General features: G+C 44.5%; 1 protein-coding gene and 1 non-coding gene across 2 annotated transcripts in view; both read right to left on the bottom strand.

Annotated features, from left to right (window-relative positions):
- Nucleotides 1–24,883, bottom strand: part of LOC125739920 (uncharacterized) — a 645,903-nt gene that overhangs the window by 606,514 nt on the left and 14,506 nt on the right. The window contains exon 4 of the mRNA XM_049010480.1: nt 24,087–24,401. Coding sequence (XP_048866437.1) covers nt 24,087–24,401 — 315 coding nt within the window. The remainder of the gene's footprint in view (nt 1–24,086; nt 24,402–24,883) is intronic.
- On the bottom strand, nt 880–952 carry trnaw-cca (transfer RNA tryptophan (anticodon CCA)). Its single transcript has one exon. It is a non-coding gene; the product is annotated as a tRNA-Trp (tRNA).

Below are 24,883 nucleotides of genomic sequence, written 5' to 3'. Positions count from 1 at the left end.
TTCCAAGACAACGTTACAGAAGGCAGATGAATCTCTTCAAAATTGACATTTTGCGATTTCTCCTGACCAGATCTCCATCCTAATCTCCATACTGTATCTGACAGTGTGTGAGGAGCAGGAGAGAGATCTCTACTCAGTTCACTGTAATGAGTGACACTCACCTGTGCGCCCAGCAATGAGAAGAAACAGGAGCATCAGAGGATCCATACGTGTGTGTGTCACTGAGCCCAGACCTGTGGAGAGTGACACTCACTTCCTCATTCTCTGTACCTTCACTGTCTCTGTCGTTTCTATTCTTACACACAGCAAACAGAGCGAAGGTGGAGTGGAGACTTTAAACAGGAAGTGAGAAAACCACAAGGCTGAATGTTTAGCCCTTCAGAAAGTCAGACCATTATTATTAGTGTGTAGAGAATTAAATCAACTATCAATGCACAGACTCAATTCACAAAATAAAAAATCTGCATGAATAAAGAAGACCATGAATTTCTCTGTTTATCATAGTTATTTATTATTAGTATAATTATCTGGATTCTAATGCTGGAAGCACACAGTGTAAAGTCAGGTTAACCTTCAACAGCATGTCAGTCCATTGCAGGGCACTGGAAGGTGGAGAAACACCATGTGATAATTATAACATTCGATACTTTATTGATACTTTATTGATCCCCGTAGGGAAATTGTCTTTACGCCTCCCACAAGTTGCTCTTTTTTCATAGAGTAAGTTGTCTACTAAGGGCTCCCACCCGTAGCGGCGCCCAGGGAGCTGGGGGTTAAGGGCCTCGCTTAAAGACCCACAGGCTGAGGCTGGGTTTGAACCTGCAACCTTTTGATTACAGGCACACAGGCTTAGCCCACAAAGCCACACGCTGCCCCCAATAACCCAGATGGGACTCGAACCCACAATCCCCAGCACTGGAGGCTGATGCCTTATCCATTAGGCCACTGGGTCAGTGATATCAGTGATCAGAGGAAGGATCAGAGGAAGCCTGCAAACTGCAGAGAGACACAGTCATGGTTACATTCAAAGCCAACACTCAGGAGTGCTGAGATAGCAGGTGAATCAGTCAGATATCTAATATCATGATGAGCTAAAGACACAGAGGGACTTTGAGGAACCACAGCAAGACCAACAGGAGACATGGGCTCCTGACAGTAAGGCATCAATATCCATAAGTTCACTGTTGCAGTCCAGTTGCTCTTAGCTGCAGCTGCAGCCAAAGAAAAAAAAAACGTAAATCTTCAGCTTGCCCTCTTTCCTGTGTTAGTCATGTGACTCACAGCCATTTTCTGCAGCTTCACAAGTAAACTGAAATAAACTGCGAGGTATAAAACAGTGATGTCACATCCTGCCTGCCATGTCTGCCTGACCCTCCTGTCTCCTCCCTCACGTGACCATGATGGGCTACACCTGGTGCTTGTTGCCCCTCATTAGTCTATGTATACAAGCACCTGTTTGTCTCACCATTGCTTGTCTGGTGATAAACATCACTTGTCCTGTCAGTCCGTGTCCTTCTTTGTCCTAACCTTCTCATTCTGATCCCTGCAGTCGTGTTAATTTGCAGTCCCTGTGTGTTTAGTTTAATTAAACCTCCTTTCTGTTTTGCGAAACACCTATCCGGGATTCCCGCATGTTGTGACAGAATGATTGAACAATTCAATTCAATTCTTTAGTGCATTTTCCCATTACAGTATCTCTAGGCACTTTACATTATCGCTGCCCAAAGCCCCCAGTGAGGAAGCCAGAGGCAACAGTGGCAAGAAAAATCTCCCTAGAAGAAAGAAACTTTTGAGGAACCAGACGCAGAGGTGGAGCCCATCCTCCAGGGGCTGGCAGAGGACATCAAATGAGCAAGATAACAGGTATCTCTGGGAACCTCCTTCGCTTCACATCTCCACCTGCACACTCTCCCCTGACCTCCTCCTAGTATCTGAGCTTCACGCACAGTGATGGTTGGTAGACAATCCCCTCATCGACCCACTGAGCGAGAGCGACCTCGAGGACCCTGAGGAGTCGCCCGGCGGGTGGATCACCCCACCCATACTGGGCTCACCTCCACGACGAAGAAGACACCCCCACATTGACCCTCCAGAGCCCCACGCCTCCAAGGTGGGCTGGTTTGACACTCTATCCTAAGTCCCGGTGCAGTCAGCAGTATCTCCTGGGCTGCAGTAGAGGGGCTGGCTGAGTCTCCGTCTCCAACAGAGGGAGATGGGGGACACACTATCTGGATCAGTCACCCAGACTCTTGTCTACTCGACGTTATCCCGCCTGACGACACTCCTGCTGCGGCTGAGAGGAGAGGAGCCACGCCGTCCTCCTGCTCCTGCCCTGCAGTTCTCTCAGCACCCTGTGGCCTCACTGGCCCTCCGAGCCTCTCAGGTCCTCTCCAGAATCATTGTAGCTCAGAGAATAAAAATACATGCAAGTGAAGCAAATATGTCCTTGTTTTTCACTCATGCATGAGCATAAAGCAGCTAAATGATTAGCATGATGCAGAAAATATTCTCAGACACTTATTCTGAGAAGCAGAAATGTCGTCATACAGCATGTGAGGGTGAGACTCTGTATAAACACTGTGTGCTGCATACAGAGGGTCTGTCCTCAGGCCTTTGGTTCAGCCTTTATTATGTGTTATACAGTTTTCTATAGTGCCACTGTAGTAGGTCCTTTTCATCTCTGTGGATCAGTAGGAAACAAGAGGCCTAATAGGAAGGTGTCACTGTAAGACAGGGGTGGGGGCTGTCCTGGGGGGGGCAAAGTCAGGTGATGAGCACATTGATTCACTTCACCTGGGCCTTAACAGCCGTCCTATCAGACTGAGAGCTGTTTGTGTTTCTCTCAGCCCCCGACAGACACAGATGCCCAAATTCACAGCCTGTCATTTCATTATAGATTATGATTCTCCATACTGTCACTGTTTCTCTGTCTGTGACCCAGGACTCCTGGAGTCCAATGAAAACCCACTTTCTCCCCTCCGCTTGGTTTATACAGGTTCTGCACTCATCTGTTCCGTTTGCATGGGGTGTCGCTCCTTCTCACCAACTGACCACAAACTTTATCGTCATGCTGCCTTTGCACAGCCCACCTGACCAACATCATCACTTACAGTAATGGCTGGCTGTGGCATGTGTGGCTGGGGCTCTACATCAGCAGGAAACTGTCTGCAAGACAATAAACTTCCTTTGCAAGAAAGACAAAGTATAGCAGCACTGAGATACAGTGACTGATAATTAAGTGAGCTGTCCTCACCTTCTGCTTCTACTTCCTGGGGGGGACTTCTCCCTCTGTTGTGACCATACCCCTCCCCCCCCCCCCCGCGCCCCCAACACCCAGATCACCTAGTGCTGTCTAACTGGACCAGCCGTAAGCTTCTAGGCGGCCTGTTGGCTGGGGGGCAGGGCCTGGTCTGGGCTGACTTCTTGTCCTGAGAAGCTGGGGGGGGTCAGTGCTGGTGGTGGGTCAGTGTCATTCTTACAGTCTTGATGCAGCCTTTGGCAAAGTTCTCTTAGGATCCCAGTCCTGCTGGATTTCCTGTTACTTTAACTATGCAACTATGCAATTTTGTTCCTAAAGAAAAGTGCATAATATAATTCTGTCATACTTTAATATACTGTACATACTACTATAATATACTGTAATATACTATACATAATTTAACATACTGTTGTTGGTATGTAATTCGCTCCTGCCTAGATCAAAGACACAAAGCTGGAGGCAAAATTCCATGCTATCAGGGTATATGAATTTATACACACACCAGCCACTAACACAAAATAAGACCATTCCTGTATACTGCTGCCACATGGTGGACACAAACAAGACTGCAGTCAAGTGTAAAATCATTCTGTCAGGCTGCATTTAACCTCTGCACTACAAACAGGAAGTGTTTAAACCACAATAGGTCACACATTATTCTATACTGTATGTAATGGAAAAAAATTGTTCAATAAACATCTACCTTTTCTGCTTATTTGTGACTACAGATTACTGTGAGTATTTGATTATACAGCAGAGGTCATTCATTCATTCATTCATCCATCCTCCAGCTGCTTATTCTGTTTTTTCATCTTAATCATGAAATTGTGATTTAGTGCAAGTACTGGTCTCCCATGACCATTTTACTTTATGTTCTGGTGACATGCAGTAATTTTCATTTCCATAGATTTATTGTGGAAGTAATTTACATCGTTGGATGGATATAAAAGTTACACAACCCTGTTAAAATACCTGGCATTTGTAATGTAAAAAATGAGGCCAAAATGAATCATTTCAAAACTTTTCCCACCTTTAATGTTACCTGTAATCTGCACAATTCAATTGAAAAGCAAACAAATCTGTTAGGGGGAAACTATAAAAAATATGCTAGTTGCATACAGTAAGTCTGCACTCCCTTAAACTTATACTTTGATGAAGCACCTTTTGATTTCATTACAGCATACAGTCTATTTGGGTTCACACCTGCAGGCAATTAAAGTGACGCTGATTAACCCCAGATGAAGTTCAGCTGTTCTAGTAGGATTTTCCTGACATGATTCACATAGAGCTTACAAAGCATCAAAGGGATCTCATTCCTGAAAGGTATCAGTCAGTAGAAGGGTACAAAAAAATTCCATGACATTAGATATACCATGGAACACAGGGAACGGGACAGACAGAACCAGGAGGCGAAATAATGAGGGAGGTAGGACAGACAGGGTACACAGGAACTGGGATGGGGCCACCAGATGAGGGAACACAGCTGGGAACAGACCTTGGGGACCAGGGACCTATAAACTGGGAACAGACCTTGGGGACCAGGGACCTATAAACTGGGAACAGGACACGGGAACTGAGGGACAGAACCAGAGAGAGACCAGCTGGAAACAGGATGTGAGGACTGAGGGACAGGAACAGGAACAAGAGGCCAGGACCAGGAAAGAGAAGGGGAACTGAAAGGGAAAGGAAAAAAAATGAGCCTGATGGGACAACAGGCTCAGGAACTGAGGAGGAAGGGACTGGGTAGTAATAGACTGGGGTCAAAGGGACACTGGAAGGTTGCCAGAGTGGGGACGAGATACACAAGGATGGGGTGAATGGATCACCACAGGCCTAGATGAAGAATGAGCAGCTGCAATTTAGGAGATGGAGGCAAGTCAAGTGTGTGGATGGAAACCACAGGATGGGAACTGGAGGGCGATGAGGAGACTATAGAATGGGAGCTGGAGGGTGACAGGGGGACTGGAGGGTGACAGGGGGCCTGGAGGGTGACAGGGGGACTGCAGGACGGTAATAGGCAGGAGAGTTGGAAACTGGTCCTGGACGGCTGGCATGAGTGATACGTCCCTGTCTCCCCCTTTGAAAGACAGAGAACCAGCCTGGCCCTGTACTGCTCCCCTGTCTGCACCACAGATGGAACAGGTGCTTGGGGCCTAATCAGCCCAAGCCTCAGGTGGAGGCTGGAGCCTGAAACGTGGGACTCAGGACCAGGTCCAAGGGTTCCCACTCCAAGTCCTCTGGAGCGGTATCCTCCAGGTCCATCCCCACTAGGATGGGGGTGACCTCGTGCCAATATGCAGGGCCCAAGGCAAACTTGGGCGGAGCTACAGGGGCCAGGGTGACCTCGGGCAGAGCTACAGGTGTAAAGTCAGGATGAGTGGCCCCCTGTGGGCTGGAATCGGGAGTTAATAAAAGTCCGAGAAGTTCCCCGAATTCTCTCAGAAGCAAAGTGTATGATCCCGGTGGTCTGTGTACTATAAGAATATATATGGGCGGGTCGGACACCATGTGAATTATCATTGCTTCAAATGTTCAAATAGGGTGACTCGGAGATACATTTCAGTACAAGTTCTACTGTATGTGATGAATAAACCTCTTGAATCTTGAATCTAATTATAAATAAAGGCAATGTTTTGAGATGTGCACCAAGTCTCTAAGCAGCTGTTTAGGGAGAGTAGCGTATTTTAGGTTACATCCCCTCTATAGAGAATTGGTAAGTGTGGCAGGGGGGAGTGATGGACGATCCATGTTGCAGCTCACAGAAACAACAAGGGACTTTATTGTATCTGAACTCAAAACAAAGAGAAACAAAAGGAAGCATGAGGGGTATAAAGACAGGCAGGTAGAAAACAAGAATGAAAGCAGGGAGAAGCACAGAAGAAAACAATGCAGAACACAGAGAAAGACAGGGAGTGAGCAGCCGCACGCAGGAACAAATACAATGGCCGACTCGGGAACAGGGTGGGGGCAGGCACTTAAATACACATAATAACGAGGGCTTCCACAAAGGACAGGTGGGGGCTATAACTAAACGAGAGCCTGTGGGCAATGAAGAACAGGTGAGGGTAATCACCATCAATTACACACTAGGGACTAAGGCTACACTGGAGATAAAGGGAACACAGGTGAAATAATTACAAAACTACTGCAGATAACCAGACACAAACAAAAACAAGATCCGATACAGAAATAACCAGAATGCAAGGTAACAATGGGAAAAAAACAAAAACTCAAAATGTCAAAGTGAAGCTGGGCTCTGGAGAGCCTCAAACCCATGACAGGGAAAATGCTTGGTTTTCTGCTAAACATTCAACCCATTCAGCCACACAGCAGCCCAGACAGCAGTGGAACACACTAGGACCTGTGAAGCATAATAGACTAGGGGAACAGAAAGTGGAATGACCAGCGACACTGACAGGGTCACTGATTGGTGGGATCTGGTACTGCAACGTGAGCTGAAAACCACAAAAACATTCACTTTAAGCTTGAAAAATGCTTCTTCTTTTTAATCAGTTTAATAACTCCAGAAAATAAAAACTGCACAGTAAACCAAATCTATATCAATCATTTATTAAATCAGAACAAACCATTTAAGTTTCACTATTGAGTAAATTATTATTAACACTTATACTACATTTAACCAGCAGGTGGCAGCAACGCGTTTGTGAAGCAAAAGCTATCAGTCATACAAAGCACTGGCTCTACTGGTTCCCATCCGATAATCCAACACTGCAGACCAACCTCTCTATATTCCACTGACTCTCATGGTATGACTGGACAGACTGAGCAGGGCCGTGTGAGAGAGGCCTCACTGCAGTTACAGTAGCATGACCATACAGTGGTACTTCAGTTCACGAAATTAATTCGTTCGAGGACTCAGTTCGTGACCCGAATATTTTGCGACCTGAATCAATTTTTCCTATTTAAAATAATGTAAATACAAAAAAATCATAAAAATAACATGTTTACGGAAGGCGGACCAATAACCAACTGAGCATACGCTTGTTGGCAGGCTGGTTGCTCGAAAGACGCCAAAACACGGAAAAGAACCACAAAACATCCCCCCCAAAAACTAAATAATTAACATTAAAAGACAGAGTAAACAACAATACAGTACTTTCGAAAATGTGATTTTTTTATTACACTGTACATTATTTTCATATGCCTGAATTTTTTATGCACATCTCATACTGCCACGCGCTGTATGGCGATGGACATCTTTGTTTGTACTGCAAACAAACAATACGCAGTTGTCACTATGTGTGAATGGAGAATATAACAGAAGTAGGAGTTACTTAATAAGTTGTTATTAATGAAGTACTGTGATTTTATGCATTGATATGTGACTGTTAAAAACCATCACAAAAGCTATGACAGAACGTTCTCTCTATTTTTTTTTTTCAAATATTCAATCCCTGAAGAAATATAGTAAAGACATGCATCTGCGACAAGTTTTTGATACATTCCACAACCGTTATAATGTTCCCTTATTCGTGTTTCAGGTGGTTCTTTGGAGCGCTTTCAATGGACCCGTTTGGGGGATGTTTGTGTTCGCAGCCTGAAACACGGTTCGCGAGCCAGTACAAAGATTTTCGAACATCTGGTTTGTAACCCGATTTGTTCGTGAACAGGACTGTTCGTGGGTCGAGGTACCACTGTACTTTCTTGCTCTTCTGATTACAGCATAAACAAAACTATATGGAGACACATTTCATACAAGCACAGCAGGACCCTGCTGATACAGCCTTATGGTTTTTCATTTATATGCGCTAATAGAAGCTGTACATTAATCATTTTAACAGGATAAACAAGCTTGTATATTTCTTGTAAATTAAGCTTGTATATCAGAATTTCTTAAGACCCATTTTCACCCCTCCCTAATTTTCTCTCTGATTGGATCCCCTCTTTCTATAGGTGCTCCAGTGCAGCTGAATGGCGATGATGGTGCAGATCAGATAAAACACACCAGTCCCAGCTTTCAGTACAGCATCCAGAACCTGCTCCCACCTGTCAGACATATAATACATCAGTGTGTCTGTCAGTCACACGTAACACATTTTAATCTGAAGAACAGTGCAGTGAATCTAATCTGATAGAATTATAAGCATGAACAGCAGCACCAATAAACCAAGTCCTACATACAGAGAGAGCTGGACCAAGGAGCTGAATAAGAGGCTGGATTTGAACAGTAAAATCTGACATGCTTTATAACAACATGGTACAGCCAAATCTGTACTGTTACACAGGATACATGTGAGTAACAGGAGACATTAACAAATAATATGAAAATAGCTACAGAATTTTAACTGCCAGTTTTACTGTTAATGTTGTACATTTATTAATATTTATATATTTCCACTTGTACATATATAGTTTTTATCATATTTCTGTTAATTTTTGCTACTCTATTCTTGTACTGTCCACTTTCTGCTGTGACTATGCAAATTTCCCGCTTGTGGGACTAATAAAGGATTATCTTATTATCTTATCTTTCTTGCTGTGACTTTAAACAACATTTTATATCCATCCATATATCCATCCATCCATCCATCCATCCATCCATCTTCTAAGCTGGCCTTCAGCCTTTCCCCAGCAGCATAGAGCACAAAGCAGGGGCTCAACCTGGATGTGATGCCATCACAGGGAAATTATAATTAAGGAATAAAAGAAAATCAATGTTCCCATAAAGTAACAGAAGTTTCCCATCACTGTGTGATCAGGGAGACGCTCATAGCTGGACACCACACTGCTGTAAGTGCTGCTGGATGCTTACCTCTGTTTTTCATTATTCCCTCCTTCTTCATCATGTGCCAAGAATGGACAGTAGTGGAAACAAGAGAAAGGATTGTTACATAACAAATAAACATCCCTGTTCCTGGAGGCCAGTAGCGATTTTGGGCCCCTGAAAGCATATCAGATTGGGCCCCCAGCCTGGACCAATCCGATTATGTTCCTAATTTCTTTACGTCGCATCAATTGGGGGTCCATGGAATCATCCTAACTCTACCCCCCTTTTTACAGCACCTCTGCCCTGATCTGTCAGTCAGTACAGACTGTGAAAGGTCATTTTTAAAATTGAAAATGAATAACCAGATATATTCAGTAAAATATCTGTTTGGATGCAGAATAATAAATTAAGGTTGTGACCAGAGTGTCCACATCCCAGGGCCCGGATAGTGAGCAGGTGAGATAAATAATGTTATTAATAAATCATAATGTATTCATGCTGGAACTGGATCAGTTATTACAGAGTGTAACTGTAACACTGGCCTTTGCTGCAGTTAGAAACTACCTGCAGACAATCACCCAGTCTGTACACCTTTAGTAACAACTAATCCCTACAAATGTCTGAAATCTGAATGGAAGTTTTTGATGTATGAGAATAAAAACCTACATTTTATGTTTTCCAAACATTGCACACATGATAAATGGCTGTAAGATGAATATGTCTGTATGTCTGTTTTCAGTAAGCTGATGCCTGTGATGTTTTATGAAAGACATCTGACTGGGTGTCTGATGGAGAAAATAGTCAGATCTGTAATATTTGTCATATTATACAAATGTATCATAAACTAGAAATATGTGAATCCTGAGGCCTCTATACAGCTGCCAGGTGTAACATGCAGATCAGACACAGAGCAGAACCTGTATCTGATGAGGTCATCAGGCTGTATTATGGGATGTCTCCCTTAGAGTTAATACTAATATGCAAGTTAATTTTCCTGTACATTCATACAGACACTTTAAATTATAGCCATTAAACATACATAACTGATAGTAAATTAAGTTTCATAAAATTGATATTGAAAACATTTTCCATGTTAATGTCCTTCCTTTCTGCCTGACTGACATGTTACATACTGTGCATCTTATTGGCTACAGTCTGCAGTACAGACATCTTACCCTCAGTGACTGACAGGTAAACCCGTGTTCCCACAGCTGCACCTCCGGTGATGTCCACACCACACCAGTAGGAACCAGTAGCTGTCAGATTGTTCATGGTCACATTGAAGACTCGCTGGTCAGGATCATCTATGATTGACATTTCACCACTTATCTGTGTAGAGTCACTGCGTACTATGGGAGTACATGAGCTCCAGTCACTCCCATTGCACCAGTATTTCACATGTGTTTTATATCTCTCATCATAGGAACATGGGATGGTGACAGATCCTCCTCTCTGTACAGACACCGTGTTCAGTGTGGACACACCTGCAGGGACAGTATGAAAATCACCCAGCTGATTAACTCTCACTCCCTATTACACCATTTATACACATATTAATAAAGAGTCAGTATCAGTCTACTGTAGGCTGCAGTACTTTACTCTGCAGAATATTAAAATTTGTTTTTAATGAATGTTCTGTTTACTATCACTGTATTGGTAAAAACCAAAACAATGTAATGAATGATTAACTGAACTGATCATTCAGCAGAAAATTAGCCTGCAGAAACCTCATTTGCCAGCTCACACATTTAAGTTCACATATTTAGGTCAAAAATTAGGAACTGAGAGCCAATCAAATGATAGGATATTCTCACCCCTGAAGTAGCCCATTGAAAAAGACACTGTTACTTGCCCCTCCCATATATCAATGAAGTTTAATTTTTTGTTTATTTTCCCTTTAGGAATGATATGATGCATGTACAATAATGCGTAACATTCCCATTTCAGCATTTACAACAGGAGTCCCCTCACCCGACCCAAATGGACCTTGGCAGCAGGGCCGTTTTGGGGCGAGGGGAGGGGGGACAACATACATGGCCACCCCTGTACTCCCCCCCCCCCCCAAAATGCACATGCTGCTTGGCTGTCAAATAAATGTACTATTACTGGTAAAAAGTATAAAATGTAACTGCAAACATTACATAAATAGCTGATCGGTTTTCAAAAGTGTCCTTTGCCCCTTAATACTGACAATCTAATGTACGTGATATTTCGGGGACATGAAGGTCAAATGCATCTGTCCCCCCCATCAGAACAATTGGCCGCTGTCTGCCCCCCTCCCGACCATTAAAATGATCTAGAACTGCCGCTGATGTGTTCAAAAATGTACATTTTCATAGCCAAACCCCAACATGCGTCCAAGGCTCAGACACACATATACCCAACATATATGTGAGATGGTCCAGAATACACTCACTCACAATGTACCAGCCGTCCTGTGAGGTAATCAAATGAATATACAAAAATGGGGGGGTCCTCCAGTTACAATCAAAGACCCTCACCGAGTGCGTAGTTCCCTAAGATTCACCAAGAATGACAGGAAAGGTTCCCATCTGGAGTAGAGCTTTTTCACAGACCCCTCAGCCTACAGTTAATCTCTTTCTAGCTGTATGAAGTGAGTTATGTCTTCCAGACAAGCAGCAGCACATGGAGGAGTGGGAGATTTCCAGGGCAGCCAAATTCTCCTACAGGCCAAAAGCGACATGAATGCAACGATGGCAGATTGGTTTATATTTAAATCAAAGTCGTCATCTGCTACCCTGTTATGGCAGAGCATGGCGAATGAGAGACGATCCACATAGCAGTTCCAACCAACCAGAAAACAAGAGCAGCCAGCATGTGCTAGATCAGCTGGAGAAAGGAGAAAGGAGAAAGGAGCCCCTGTCAGGATATATGTCAGCAAGCCTGGCTTTGCTGAACTGAACCCTGTGCAAAACTTTAAATCTCAGCATGCTACAGTGTTTTAGACCAGTATTCCACAGTCAGATCCACACCGAGTTCATTCTCCCACCTAGTTTAATATTTCCTAGGTTTTGATCTGCAAAACACATCAGTTGAGAGTATAATGCTGAGATCAGTCCTTCATCCTCAAAGTAAAGAGCGTTTTTCCAGCACCATAGTGTCACGATCATACGGTCGTACGGAACGGTGATCGTGCGGGCAGGCGGGTAAGGACCAGGCAGACAGGGCAGATACGGGGCAAAACTAGGGTTTTAATCGGGTCTGGGAACGGGGAACACCAAACGGGCAGCAGGAAGCATCAGACCACAACAAACTACAATGACGAACAAGGGGAACAGGTCAGACCAGGACTTAAATACACGAAGACTAAGCATGGAAATCAGACAACACTGGAGACAATCAGGGTAGTACATGTGGGTAATCAGGGGGCGTGGCACACGAGGAGCGGACGAGCCGGGCATGACACATAGCAGGTGGGAAATCAGAAAAAGAGGGAAATTTTGCGACAAATCTGTAGGTATTTAAAGAAATTATTATGTGGGAGGCCATATTTTCTACACAGGCTATCAATACTATCAGAAGATGTAGTTGGTCTATAAATCCTTAACACACATAAGATCATTCAAACCTCACTGTCCGAACTGATTGTCTCCAGTGTGTCTTTGTGTATGTAAACAGATGGTGTGTGGATATGCAGAGTGTTGAAAAGTTGTTCAGCAGACACTGAACTGTTAATGGTAAACTGCAGACCCATTTACCTACCAAGGGTGTAGTGTAATTTAGGGGGCGGCATGGTGGTGCAGTGGTTAGCACTGTTGCCTCACAACTCTGGGACCCGGGTTCGAGTCTCCGCCTGGGTCACATGTGTGCAGAGTTTGCATGTTCTCTCCATGTCGTCGTGGGGTTATCTCCGGGTACTCCTGTACTGCTAAGGCTAATTGGAGTTGCTAAATTGCCCATAGGAGTGCATGTGTGTGTGAATGGTGTGTGCGTGTGCCCTGCGATGGGCTGCCCCCCATCCTGGGTTGTTCCCTGCCTCGTGCCCATTGCTTCCGGGATAGGCTCCGGACCCCCCGCGACCCAGTAGGACAAGCGGTTTGGAAAATGGATGGATGGGAGAGTAATGAGTGATGAGTACTACAATTCCCAGGATGCTTTGTAAGGGTCAGGGGGTTTTGCAGAAATAAATTGTTACCTGCATGTTGGTCTCTGCGTCTCATTTATGCCTGACGTTACATGGTGTCAGAAATGGGATTTTTTTGCCGAAATACAGTGCAAGCGTTCATGAAACTCGCGCTTCATCTCCATAGGAAAAAAAAAAAACAAAAAGAAAAAAAAAAACGCGTAGTAGTGGCGCGAGTTACTAAAGGCTTGAGCTTCTCCATTTTTTTTCCCACTGGGAAGAAGAAAAAAATAAAAAAATTTAAAATGGCTTTAGCAGCAGTGCAAATGGCTCTTCTGAAGCCTTTCGATTTTTCCAAACCGGCTGAATGGCCACGTTGGATACGACGATTTGAATGATACAGTTAAAAAACAGCAGGTAGTACTACATGGACCGGACACAAGAGGCGGGGCTAACACAAATGCAGATGCAATTAAAGGAAAACTAGTACAGAAGAAATCCTCCCAGTTTTATAATTACAACAGAAATGACAAGAAAATGACTAATAGACACAAGCCAAAAATTCAAAATGATTGTGGCAGATGTGGCACAGGGCAGAAACATGCTTGGAAGGACTGTCCAGCAAGAGAGGCTGAATGCCATAAGTGTCATAAAATGGGTCATTTTTCTGTGGTATGTCGCACATTTAAGGTGGACACAGTAACTCAGGAACAGTGTGATTTCCCATCTGAAGACTATGTATTTTTAGGGGAAATGTCTTCAGTCACAGTTCAGGAGTGGATAGAATCTGTGGGAGTGAATGGTGATGTTATCCATTTTAAATTGGACACTGGAGCAGCGGTAACAGCCATTCCAGAGTACAGTTTTGATGAAAAAAGACATGGAACCCTTGGTACAACACATAAGACATTGTATGGGCCTGGGCACAATGTGCTGGAAGTAAAAGGGTGTTTTCAGGCTGAACTGACAGCAAAGGGATGCAGCTCCACCCAGGAAATATATGCGGTGTCAGGACTTTCTAAGCCACTGCTAGGGTTACCAGCCATTACAGCCCTGAACCTGGTGCAGAGGACTGAGTCCATCACACAGCCAATAAGTGACTTCACAGCTGCCTACCCTTCAGTGTTTACTGGACTGGGGCTGTTACGAGAGCTGTACCGCATTGAGCTGGTGAGTGGCGATACACCATATGCACTGTCCACACCTCGACGAGTACCTCTCCCTCTCTGAACAAAAGTTAAAGAAGAGCTTAACAGGATGGAGAGAATGGGCATCATTTCTAAGGTGAACAGGCCTACCGAATGGTATGCAGGGATGGTAGTGGTCCCCAAACCAAGTGGTGCAATACGTATTTGTGTTGACCTCACAAACTTAAACAAGTGGGTCAAGAGGGAACGACACATTCTTCCAGCTATAGACCAGTCATTGGCTCTGCTTTCAGATGCACATGTCTTCTCTAAATTGGCTGCAAAGGCAAGATCCCTCTCACAGAAGACACAAAGCCTCTCACCACCTTCATCACTCCATTTGGGAGATACTTTTTCAACCGTCTCCCATTTGGAATAGCGTCAGCACCAGAACACTTCCAAAGGCGCATGACCCAACTACTGGAAGATCTGGAAGGGGTGATTTGCCATGCGGACGACATTCTAGTCTTTGGACAGGACAAGGAAAAACACGATTTGCGTGTACACCGAGTTCTACAGAAGCTCCAGTCTGAGGGGTTAACCCTCAATGAAAAGTGTGAGTTTGGTAAGTCAGCATTGCACTTCGTGGGACACAAAATCATCCACAGTGGCATAGAAGCCGATCCATCCAAAGTCAAGGCCATTCTTCAGATGCCAGATCCAACATGTATTGCGGACGTATGCAGACTGCTGGGCATGGCTAACTTCTTGGCCAAATTCCTCCCTGAGTTATCCACTGTCACTGTACCATTAAATCAGCTACTTAAACAGGAAAATGAATGGTGTTGGGACGTGCCACAACAGCAGTCCTTCCACAGACTTAAGGAACACTTGAGTTCTCCCAAGATTCTGGCCCGATACTCGCCTGACAAAGACACTAGAGTTGAAGCCGATGCTTCTTCGTACGGCTTAGGTGCAATGCTTACATAGAAACAGCAGGATTGTACATGGAAGCCTGTTACATATATATCAAGAAGTCTGAGCGATGCAGAAAAGCGCTATGCTCAAATTGAGAAGGAGGCTTTGGCGGTGACGTGGGCCTGCGAAAGACTGTCAACATACATAATGGGCCTGCACTTTACTATACTCACGGATCACAAGCCTCTCATTCCTCTTCTCAGTTCCAGAGGCCTTGATGACTTGCCACCGAGAATCCTTAGATTCTACCTTCGTCTCCTGAGGTTCAGGAGATGATATACAGCATGTTCGAGGAAAACCCTCATCACAGCTGATACGCTCTCCCGAGCCCCCACCAGAGAGGGGCTGACTCATGCTGAAGAACAGCTGGAAAAAGAGGCTCAGGTCTTTGTGGACACAATGGTGTCTTCCCTGCCAGCAACAGAGACTCGTCTGACACAAATAGCCAAGGCCCAGGCAGCAGATGAAATCTGCAGGTCACTGAAGATATTCTGTTTGTCGGGCTGGCCTGACAAACATGCAGTGAGGAAGAATCTCATGCCCTTCTGGCATGTCCAAGGAGAACTGACAGTAGCAAATGACCTCCTCTTAAAAGGAGACAGGATTCTGATTCCAGGAGCATTACAAAATGAGATGCTCAAAAAAGATTCACGAGGGCCACCAGGACATTTCTAAATGCCGCACCCGAGCCCAGCATTCCATATGGTGCCTGGGCCTCTCATCACAGATCCGCCAGATGGTTGATCAGTGCACAACTTGTCAGGAACACAGGGTGCCCCACTATGAACCACTGCTGCTCACCGTAGATCCCAAAAGACCATAGGAAAAGGTTGGAATAGACCTTTTTGAGTGGGAAAAGCAAAATTACTTGCTCATTATCGATTATTTCTCCAGATTTATTGAGGTGGCACACCTTAGAACAACTTCATCAGAGGTCACAATCAGCGCCCTCAAAGACGTTTTTGCACGTCATGGTATTCCTGAGGAAGTTGTCTCAGACAATGGTCCTCAATTCCTGTCAGAGGTCTTCCGTCAGTTTGCCAGGGCTTTAGACTTCAGACACTCTACAGCAAACCCGCATTATCCTCAGGCAAATGGGGAGGCTGAGAGGGGGGTGTATACAGTAAAAGAACCGTGGGCTAAAGAGAAAGAGCATAGCAAAGCACTGCTTGTCTACAGGTCCGCACTACTGCAGCACGGCTTCTCTCCCTCACAACTGCTTATGGGCAGATGATTACGCGCAACCCTTCCCCAGACGTCTGGTAACTTGGACCCTCTGTGGCCAGGCATTCAGGAATTCCAGCAAAAAGATCGTCAGGTACGACAGAAACAAGTACGGCACTACAACTCTCGCCATGGCTGTCGTCCACTTCCCAAGCTCCACTCTGGGCAGACGGTCTGGCTGGCGGCAGAGAAACTGCATGGATCTGTCGTGGGTCCAGCTCACACTCCAAGGTCTACTTTGTGGAAACTGAAAGCGGAGGTTTGTTTAGAAGGAGCCGTAGGCATTTACGGCCCTCGGGTTTTATTACTAGATCAGGGCGGCATAGTAAAGCTCCTGAAAGACTGAACTTGTGAGAAAAAAAAACAGAAATAGGAGAAGTGTGTTAAATGATTATTTCTCTGGATGTTATTCATGACTATTCCTCAGGAGGTAGGATGTTTTGTTGGTTCTTTTCCAGTTACTTAGTTACATGTTCTTCTCAAGTAATAGTACATGTTTAGATACAAAGGAGAATGTGGGATTATAAATTCTTGGGGAAGAATCGCTTGGCTAAAAGGCGGAGGTGTAATGAGTGATGAGTACTACAATTCCCAGGATGCTTTGTAAGGGTCAGGGGGTTTTGCAGAAATAAATGCTTACCTGCATGTTGGCAGTACAGGGTCTCTGCGTCTCATTTATGCCTGATGTTACAGGGAGTGTACCTCTGTTTCTGCTGGCTGTTTACATTCCGCCACAGCCGGATCATGTGACCGTGCTCAGGATATTACATGACGTCATTAGCACGTGGGAGACTGCACATCCAGATGCTGTGTCCATTGTGGCAGGTGATTTTAACCACTGCAACCTCAGGAATGTCCTCCCCATGTACCAACAACTTGTATAGCAACGTGGAGGACGCCTATAAGGCTGTGCCACAGCCACACTTCAGTCAGTCAGACCACTTCTCAGCGTTCCTCTACCCAACCCTACAGCCAACTCCCCAAGCCAGCTCCCCCAATAAGTAAAACCATTGAAGTGTGGACTGAAGAATCAGAACTGCTATTTTGTGACTTCCTTGACAGCACAAACTGGGGAGTGTTTAGTACTGCTGCAATGATGAGGGACTCTACAGTTGACTTACAGCGGTACGCTGCAGCTGCAACTGGCTATATTAGCACATGCTCTGAGAACATTGTTCCCATAAAACACTGCAAAACCTCCTGTCCCAGTGATAAACCCTGGATTAAATGGGGAGTGCGGTCTATGCTACATGCTCCATTGGGTTTATCTCAGGTGAGGCTGAGGACTATAAAACAGCCAGACACAACCTGCACAGACCAATCAGGCCAAGAGGCAGTACAGACTGAAGGTGGAGGGATATTACACCACTGCTGATTCCCGGTGCATGTGCAGGACCTGCAACACATTACAGGGCATCAGGAGAAGAGCCGGGGGATCATAACCAGCGAAATCACACCCCCCAGATGAGTTGAATGAGTTTTATGCTCAATTAGATGCCTTCAACACCAACCAGCTGGGCAGGATTCTGGCCACAGAGGGCATGCTGAACACACCACTGTCTGCGCCATCTTTCCAGATAGTGTCATCACCAGCACAATCACAGTGTGGCATGGAAGCTGCTCTGCCTAGGGACAGGAAGGCTCTCCAGCGTGTGATAAAATCTGCACAGTTTCTCTGGAACAGCCTTCCCATCACTCCAGGACATCTACACCACCGGGGTAATCAGGAAGGCCCACAGCATTATTAAGGACAGCACACACCCACAACATGGGCTCCTCACACTTCTGCTGTCAGGAAGCTGATACAGGAGGGTGAAATCAAGGACAACCAGGCTCACAAATAGCCCATCAGACTCATGTACCATGCATCCAACACTGCTTCAGTTACTCATAACTTTCATTGACTGTTACCTCATTTGTAGCAATGCACAGAACACTTTACTTTTACATTCCTTATTGTCGCTGTTTATAAGCAGATGGCAAAGTAAGAATTACATTGCATGGTCTGAATGTTCTCTTTTTACTGTGTATTTGACAATTAACTTCTCACACTTGAAATGGTTTATAAGTGGGACCCAGAACTGAAGCTGATGAGAAGGTATCATCATTGATAAAAAGCACATTTGTATCATCTAGCTCTAGCTAACTGCTCACTCCCAGATAGACCTATAGTGTGAGGTGCAGAGCTGGGTGGGAGTCAGTGCTGGGCTCACTGCTGTTCACTTTATATATGCTACCACTTGGTAACATAACTGGAAATCATAGTGTTAAGTTCCATTGCCATGCTAATGATACATAGTGTGTGTGTGTGATATATATATATATATATATATATAAATAATTTAAGCAGAAGATGCATTGTGTTTGCCCATCAGGATCCTTACCCAAACTTCAGTTAGTACAAAATGCAGCAACTACAGTTCTCACAAAAACCTAAAAATGTGATCATATTTGCCCTGTTCTGTATTCCCTTCACTGACTTCCAGTTAAGTCTCAAATTGACAACAAAATAATGCTAATAACTTATAAAGCACTAAATGGTCTTGTACCAAAATACCTTCAAGATCTACTAGCCGCTTACAGCCCTCCCTGCTTGCTTCAGTTTTGATGTCTGTTAGTATCTAAGGTAGAAAGAGCTACGGTAGGCAGCAGAGCAATCTCTTAAAGAGATCCACAAATCTTAAAATTTGGTCTGTGTGAATTGGTACTTTGCCATCCTGCTCATTTGACTTCCTTTGCCGGCACCTGGAGGATAGGCTCCTCTCTGAGTCTGGTTCCTCAAAAATTTCTGTCTTCTAGGGAGTTTTTCCTTGCCGCCGTCCCCTCTGGCTTCCTCACTGGGGGCTTTGGGTGGGGATAATTTAAATTATGTTTCTTTTTTTAACCACAAAGTCCCATTGAGATTAAAATCTGTTTTACAAGAGAGAACAGGTGACGGTAGCAGCATATAACATTAAAATACAACATATTTATGCCTATATTTTTGTCTGCTTTTCAGGTGTTTGACGCGACATATTTTCAGACGCACGCTCTCTGTCCACTGGTGGAAGTGTGCTCACCTGTGTGTCCGCGCAAGTGTTTGTGCACGCGCATCGGAGCGGAGCTCCGCCATGCGCGATACAGAGAGCAGAGGAGAACTGTAAACGCGCAACTGTGTAGAGAAAAAAATGACAATCTGTTATGTAAATAAGATAAGGCTATTTAGTTTGTTTAATAAAAGGATAATGTATAGACTTGTCCTATAGGAAAGGTAACCTTAAATGACTTCTGTTGTGATCTGGCACTATATAGAAAATAAAATAAAATTTACTTGACCTTCAAGGGGGGGGTGGGAGGTGCCGTTGTTGGGGGGGGCGGGGCGCCCCCTATTATAATGGTAGGGGAAACACTGCCTTGTGATGCTTTGCCTGGACTTTACTGCAGCTGTCTTCAGTTGTTGCTTGTTAGTGGGTCTTTCTGCCTTAAGTTTTGTCTTTAGTAAGTGAAATGCAGCTCGGTCGGGTTGAGATCTGGTGATTGACTCGGCCATTGCAGAATATTCCACTTTTTTGCCTTAAATAACTCCTGGGTTGCTTTCGTGGTATGTTTTAGGTCATTCTCCATTTCTACTGTGAAGAGCCGTCCAATCAACTTTGCTGCATTTGGCTGAATCTGAGGAGAAAGTAAATCCCTTATACACTGCAGAATTCATCCGGCTGCTTCTGTCTTCTGTCATCATCAATAACCACTAGTGACCCAGTGCCACTGGAAGCCCTGCATGCCCATGCCATCACACTGCCTCCACCATGTTTTACAGAAGATGTGGTGAGCTTTGGATCATCAGCCATTCCAAGTCTTCTCCACACTTTCTTCTTCCCATCATTCTGGTACAGGTTGATCTTAGTTTCTTCTGTCCACAGAATGCTGCTCCAGAACTAGGCTGGCTTCTTTAGATGTTTTTTGGCAAAGTCTAATCTGGCCTTTCTAGTTTTGAGGCTGATTAATGGTTTGCAACTTGTAGTGAACTCTCTGTATTTGCTCTCATTAAGTCTTCTTTATGGTAGACTTACTGTAGATACTTTTACATCTACTTCCTGGAGAGCACTCTTCACTTGGGTGGATGTTGTGAAGCCTTCAGCACCTCCAGCAGCATTGCCAGGTGACCCGCTGTTTTGCTGAGGGATTAGACACTGAGCCCGGCCGCCAGCCGGACCTGGGTCAGGTAGCGCTCCAAGGGACCTTTTCCATCATAGCGGGGCAGCTATAGGAGGGTCTTCATAGCGACTGGCTGTATCCCTGTGCCGCACCACTGTCACCCGGGCAGGTGGGGGCGCTAGTGCCATCAGGTTGCTTCAGGAAGGCAAAGCACTCGGTTCTCACAGGTCCCCTGGAGCTGGCTGCTCCCCTTATGGTGTCGGCATCTTGGAGCTCCTCTCGAGCTCCTCGATTATCATCCCCAGCTCTGACACCAATGTACCGTATTGTCTAACCATGGTGTGGAAAGAGTAATATGCAAGAGGCGATGGGATTCAACTACTAGGTGTTTGTTTTGTTAGTGACTGGCACTGGTGAAACACACACTGCCTACTGTGCCCATCACCCCGCTTACTCCTAACCCACACGGTGGGCACACACACACACAATGTACCACAATTAACATTACACATGACCCTAGGATACAGCACAAGACGATGTCTGGAAATCACAGAACTATGTACAAGGTTGGCACCAGTCCAATATGCTGCTCTGCCCTGTGGTACCTACTGTGCTATAATATATTCATGTATGTAAATACATATTTCAAATAAATTTGTTAAGACATGATACTTATTCATTTCAATTCTCTTGTTTTTTTACGTGTTAATTTATTTTTCAGAGGGCTTGTGAACATGAACCGGAACCTTGCGTTCATTCCCAGTAAAATGTGAAACAGCGCCCCCTGGAGTCACACATTGTGACAGTCACAAAATATGGTGTAACACTGGCATTGATAAAGGAAGTGATAAGCTCAGAGGGGTACGATTGATGCTTTGGAAAATTTGGAACCGGTTCTCAATTGCCATCCCTAGTACCAGGTCCATTAAGCCCCTTTAAGATATAAACTTCACAGGATGGCTCCTATAGCAACAGCCATGTTAGCCATAAAAGACATTCACAGCATGTGACCCAAAACAGCAGAAGGGTACAAGCTGCGTGTGAGGACATGCAATGAAAAATAAGTTTGGTTCCTTCGTAAAACTGAAAAGGAGACGCTGCCATGGTAATACCCAGAACATATCCCAGATCTCCTTATAAGGAAAAGAGCATTCAACCCCAAAAGCGGTATCTTCTTCCCCATGTAGCGAGTGACGTAATGCAATACTGCCAAATGGTACCATTGTTTGGTACTAATAGCCACAGATTAGCCCGACTACGCCAACCCAGGTATCACACCCAGAGAAAGTTCAATCGCCCTACCCCCGGGCAAAGGCACACTGGTCCGTTCACCATATAAGCGGAGAGACGTTGTTCCAAACAATTTATTAAGTAAAACCATGAAAGGAGTAGTCCGTCAATCGGAACACCATCGGCTTGAAATACCGCCCGCGTATCAGCAGCCACTTCTTGCCGGTCTAAACCTGGGCGCTTGAACACAAGACAGCACAGCTGAACCAGCAAAAATCATGCGGGTCACAGGTGGGAAGGGAAAGGTACAACTACATGCCACAATAATAAAATCACACAAAACCCAAAAGGGAAAAAACACTGCAGACTACAAAGGAAAAAAGTACAAAACCATTTACATTGATATACAATAAGGACATTACTCAAAACATGACACCAAATACCGAACAAAACGAACATAATACAATTAAAAAAAGGAAAAAACACAAACCTTTGAGGAGCGGGGAGACCAGTCAGCCCCTCCAACACCCGCTCTCACGCATGTGGACACACACACCCAGCCAAACAGTTCCCCAGCTAAGGACCCGCTAATGAATCAGCCTGCTACAGGCTGAACAAGACAAACCGAAAACGCACAAAGCGCAAAACCGTGCGAGCGTCACTAAACAGCAGCAGTAAGGCAGAGCAGAGCCGCCGCTAGGCAGAGCAGAGCCGCCGTCCCACGTAAGATGAAGCAGCTGTCACCGCCACGCCACAACACACGGGACCCTGTAATAATAAAATAAGTCAAGGGCTGATTATAATAACACGCTATCTGCCCAGCCGTATTAATCCCAGCGTCAGGCGTCCTATCGCAGCTTGTAACATTCACCGTCAGGGAGCTAAACACGCCGGTATGAGAGGTCCCAACCACTAGTCCACGGACGAACAGAGAATCCAGCAATTGAAATGACTGCCGAAGAACGCCTGTGCCGGGGTAACCCTTATAGTCTGAGCGCCCTCGCCTATTGGCTACTCACCACCAGAACTTAATTGGGCACCCACCTCGTTTTCTCCTCCTGCTACACCCAGCTGAAGTAAATCGTATCCATTACGTAACGAAAAACTTATATGATTCCCCATACAAGTAAAACTTCAATGAAAACAAATCAAACTGAGGACGACTCCCTTCCTTGAAATTTCCACGTTCATCTGTTCCACCTGTAACCAAGGTTAATATCACCCCCACACGTTAACGTTGCCGTAATGTGGGCTTTTAATATCTGGGTCAGTAATTATGTCTAGGTTCAACTTTCGGAGTGAATTGGTCACAACCACTAGTCGACAGGGAAAAACAGTAACAATTTTTTATTAACAATATTCCACGAGAATGAGAATCACGTTCGGAACAATGAAATAAGAATGAAATAAGAATAAACAATTCCTCCCTCCCTACAACAGTCGGTCAGAACATATGCAGTTCAGTTCACTTTAAATTCTCTGGTATACATATAATCCTATATACACTCACGAGTTTTCTTTCTTTTTTTTCATATTGGGAGTGCTACATATATAATAATACTAACCAGGTAATTAAAAAAAAAACAAAGATATGTATTAGACTGGAGATCTCATCTATCTTATCTGTGCCCAGGAGATAACTGCATCCGCCGACTGGGAGGTAGGCTGACTGGTCTCGAACGTAGCTGGGCACTTCACAGCTCTAATACGTAGAATCGGTGGCTCGCCATCACATGTCGTAGAATATAACAAAGAAAAGAAAAGAAATCCAATCGGAGAATCGCTCAAAAGTTAACCCAACTAGATAATGCAACACGAGCGCTTCTGTTGCACTTATCAATGACAATAATTAAAATTTACTTTTAAACATAAACCCTTTTTTTTCTTTCTTTCTTTCTTTCTCTTCTCTCACCTGATGCATAAATCAGCTTTTTCACCTGCAGCGGCTTCTCTCTCTCTCCCTTTCTTTCCCGCGATCAGAGAGACAACTAAGTTAACCCGGGCGATCGCGATAAAAGAGCTCAACCGAACTAAAGACAGTGCCATCTATGGGACTGGAGAACCACGACACCCTTGGTCCTGCTCACTTTAAGTGGGTTACACACCTTTAGGGTTTTTCAAAGCCACAGATAGCAAAGGTCAAGCAAACCATTAAAAACTATGCCAGCTCACTTCATGCTGAAGCCGGAAGTCCCCAGTGAAGTTTTAAAACATTGAAATAGTAGAATATTTTCTAAAATATTTTCTCCTTCCTTTCTACCTGAATGACATGTTTTATACTGAGCATATCATTGGCTACAGTCTGCAGTACAGACATCTTACCCTCAGTGACTGACAGGGAAACCCGTGTTCCCACAGCTGCACCTCTGCTGATCTCCACACCACACCAGTAGGAACCAAAGTCCCCAGGTTTCAGATTGTTCATGGTCACGGTGAAGACTCGCTGGTCAGGATCATCTCTGATTGACACTTCATCCTTCGTCTGTGGAGAGTCACTGCGTACTTTGGGAGTACATGAACTCCAGTCACTCCCTTTGCACCAGTATTTCACCTGCTGTTGATACATGTTGTCATAGAAACATGGGATGGTGACAGATCCTCCTCTCTGTACAGTCACCGTGTTCAGTGTGGACACACCTGCAAGGACAGTATGAAAATTACCTGCTGATTAACTCTCACTCCCTCTTACACCATTTATACACATATTCATGAAATCATTTGCAGTCTACTGTAGGCTGCAGTACTTTACTCTGCAGAATATTAAAATTTGTTTTTAAACAATGATCTATTTACTATCACTGTGTTTGCAAAAACAAAACAGTGTAATGAATAAATTACTGATTATTCAGAATAAAATTAGCTGCAAAAATCTGCTTTGTGGTATTATTGTCATTTAATTTTCATATATAGATCAAGCATCAGCAACAGAGTCAAACTGATGCTCTTTTACATTATTTTAACATATATTTATACTTTTCAATTGAATTTATGAATTTCTTTAAAAGTCACTTAATGCAAAACCAAAGTATATGATTTCTCATATTTAACCCCTTGAAGTAGCACATTTACTGTTATTTGTGCCAGGTCTCATTTATGGTGTTCGTCTTATATATTAAAAT

The sequence above is a fragment of the Brienomyrus brachyistius genome, chromosome 4 (assembly GCF_023856365.1).
Source record: "Brienomyrus brachyistius isolate T26 chromosome 4, BBRACH_0.4, whole genome shotgun sequence".
NCBI lineage: Eukaryota > Metazoa > Chordata > Actinopteri > Osteoglossiformes > Mormyridae > Brienomyrus > Brienomyrus brachyistius.
This window is presented reverse-complemented; position numbering and strand designations above follow the sequence as displayed.